This window comes from Carcharodon carcharias, chromosome 6 (genome assembly GCF_017639515.1).
Source record: "Carcharodon carcharias isolate sCarCar2 chromosome 6, sCarCar2.pri, whole genome shotgun sequence".
Taxonomy (NCBI): Eukaryota; Metazoa; Chordata; class Chondrichthyes; order Lamniformes; family Lamnidae; genus Carcharodon; species Carcharodon carcharias.
Window position 1 is genome coordinate 188,742,308 of NC_054472.1, and position 2,899 is coordinate 188,745,206.

Genomic DNA, 2,899 nt, shown 5'->3' on the forward strand with positions numbered 1-2,899 from the left:
AGGAGAAGGTGGCGCTGGAGCCTGACAGATACCGGGCCCTGGAGGAACACAGGCGTCGCGTGCTGGGTGGATTCTCAAGGACATGGCTCCGCTGTGAAGCAGCTCACGGAAGGTGGAAGGTCGCCCTGATGTCTGGGGTCCGCTTCAGGACATCAGTGTCTAGGCCATGGGCTGCTACAGATGACCATCGAGGGGGTGGAGGGGAAAGTCTAGGTTTGACTGGGAGAGGAAGGTGTACTGGAGGTCGGAGGGGTGGGGGGAGGGGGCGGTGGTGGGTGAGGTTGGGATGGGGGAGGGAAGGTGTCGGGGGGGGTGGTGGGGTGAGACGGGGAGGTGGGGGGAGGGAATACGGGGGAGGAGGGTGTTACAGGAGAGAATGCAGCAACTGAGGAGGTAGGTGTTAGGGGGGGAGGAAGGTTTCAGGGAAGGAGTCCGGAGGGGGGAATGAGTTTGTAGGGGGGAAGGACTTTGGGGGAGTTGGGACAGAGGGGTTCGGAGGCGAGAAGCAGTCCAAGGAGAGGATGGAGTTCAGAGGGGGAAAGGAGTCCAGCGGGAGGAAGGAGATAGCGGGGTAGGTAGCAGTAAGGCTGGAGAAGGAGTAAGGGAGCAGGAAGGAGTAAGGGGGGGGGCGGTATAACGTGCATGGGAGGGGTCTGTAGAGTCAATGACTGCCTCCTGGGGAGCAAAATGAGGGTGGGTGTGATAGGATGGAATGGTGAGTATGAGACAGAGCAGAGTGAGACCATAGGGGAGCAAGATGAGGGTGCGTCAGTAGTGGTAGAAGGGATGGCGAGGGTGGTTGGTGGGGAGTTGGAGGCAGACACGGACCCTGGGGATGTGAAGGAGGAGGTCGGGAGGTCAATGTGGATGGGGGTGGGATTCTCGATAAGGTAGGGAACGTGCACGTTCACCTGGACAAACCAGAAACAAAAGGGTTCTGACTGGTGGGTGACAGTGGGGAGATGGAAGGTGATGCCAGAGGGGCTCTACAGTGATGGGGGAAAGGACATGGGTGACTGGGGGAGGGGAAAGGAGGTGGGGGGCGGGAAGACATACTTTACAACAACCATCTTGTAACATGGAGCCTGGTATTGGACGGGAGCAGGTGCTCGTCCAATAATAAATCTCGTCAGTTCATCTGTTATCCTTTAGCTTCAATTTCAGCCCAAAGCTTACACAACTGATAACTTCCCAATCCCAGTTCCTTCAACTTGTGTTCTCTCCCTCAGAGTCAATCGCAATGCCCTTTCGCCCTTCCACTGCTTTTGATACAGAAGTCTCTCCTAGTTTCTGCTCCAGCCCCTGCCAGCTCCTAGTTGCTAACAATGAGGCTGCTGAGTGTGACTGGGTGATTGCTAAGGCATCATTCCTGTGGATCAGAGATGCGCTTGATGCTTTGTTCTGCCACTCCGACTCTAGCAAGTGTGTTGCGCGCAGGGCTCCAGTTACGAGAGAGACATCAGCGTCCTCACCACTGAAGGCCTCATCTGGAAATTCAACCTGGCAGCAAGCACCTGGAAGCAGGTCCCTGAAGTCAGTAATGTACTCTCCGGTCCATTTCCTTACTTGATTGCAAGCAACCTCCATCTGGAATGGTGTTAATACTGGCCTATAAAACTCACTGGAATCCAGCAGAGAGTTTTCTGGACAGGCTACAAGTACATATATATCCACCTCCATGATATTAGCTAACTTGGCAGCATTCAGTTTACCAATTACAAAAGTGTAGCTTTTCTTGCCAGCTTGCTTGACAATTGATTTAAGATGTCCAATAGTAGAAAGGTAGTCAGCGACACCAAGAGACCCCACTAAAATTCCTACCACGTGAGCATCCTTGGCTCTTTCAATCATGTAGTATCGCTTCATTAAAGGGAGTGTGGTCAGTGGCTGGGCGGAGATGCAGGTCAGCTCAGATGGACAACTGAAAGAGAATCCCAGCAGGCAGCACTGAAAACGCTCAGGACATTGAGGTGAGTGTGAAGCGGGAAGGCTCTACGTGCATGGGAGAGAGAGCTCGCACGAGGCTCTAAAAGGCCCTGCCACACACACTTCTCCCTCCAGACTTACTTGTGGGCCAGCTGTGTGCAGCTGAAATGTGAGTGGGGGAGGCGGGGCCGGATGCAGGAGGAAGGCTTGCGGAGTCTGTCCATGAAGCTGAAAGACACCGTTACACATTACTCAGTGAAGGTGAATATATTTTCAGGTTATAAAGTGACAAGATGTGTTCACCTGTGCAACCAACTGTGATCAGAAATTCTTAACTTTTCTAGGCCGACCACTTCTTCTAGGCGCTGCCCTGACATCCGCAGCAGGGGTGGAGACAGCCTGTGCAATGATTGGCCCTGTTGCCTCTGATGACTGCAGCGTGGGTCCTCTGGAGAGCCGAGGCCTTGAGGGCCCTGGTTTGTTTTGGCTGCCCTCCTGTGGGCCGGCTGCTCCCTCTGCGGTGACAGAGGATGAGGGGCTCATAGGCAAAGGGGACTCGGAGGGAGAGGAAGGCCTCTGAGATTCCTGAGTGGATGGCCCAGGGGTGCCCAGCTGTTGCTCCTGCTCCCTTCGGATGCCCGAGGGCCCCGGCCTGACTCCTTGATGGGAAGGAGCACCTGGAGGGATGTCGAGGTGCCCTGTTTCCCTCTCGCGTTGTCACTGCAGGAACTCATCATGGCTACTGCGATGGAGGGCAGATGTGCGCATCTCCGAGTTCTGCTGGACCAGGGTCTCCATGGCGTCTGCCATCCTCCCCTTCCTCCAAACACGCACATGTAGGCACCGCTTCATCAGAGAGCAGGTGGCATAGTCCTCCGACTCGCGTACCACTCTGTGGAGGGTTTCCAGCAGCTCTGTGTGATGTTTCCCCGCCTTCTGCTGACTCTCCAGGATGAGTGGGAAGGCCGAATCC

General features: G+C 55.3%; 1 protein-coding gene across 1 annotated transcript; it reads right to left on the bottom strand.

The window, feature by feature from the left end:
* Nucleotides 1-1,206: 1,206 nt before the first annotated feature.
* LOC121278867 (2-(3-amino-3-carboxypropyl)histidine synthase subunit 2-like) lies at nucleotides 1,207-1,866 on the bottom strand. The gene has a single exon (XM_041189324.1). The coding sequence runs from the start codon at nucleotides 1,864-1,866 to the stop codon at nucleotides 1,207-1,209; it is 660 nt and encodes a 219-aa protein (XP_041045258.1).
* Nucleotides 1,867-2,899: the final 1,033 nt, after the last annotated feature.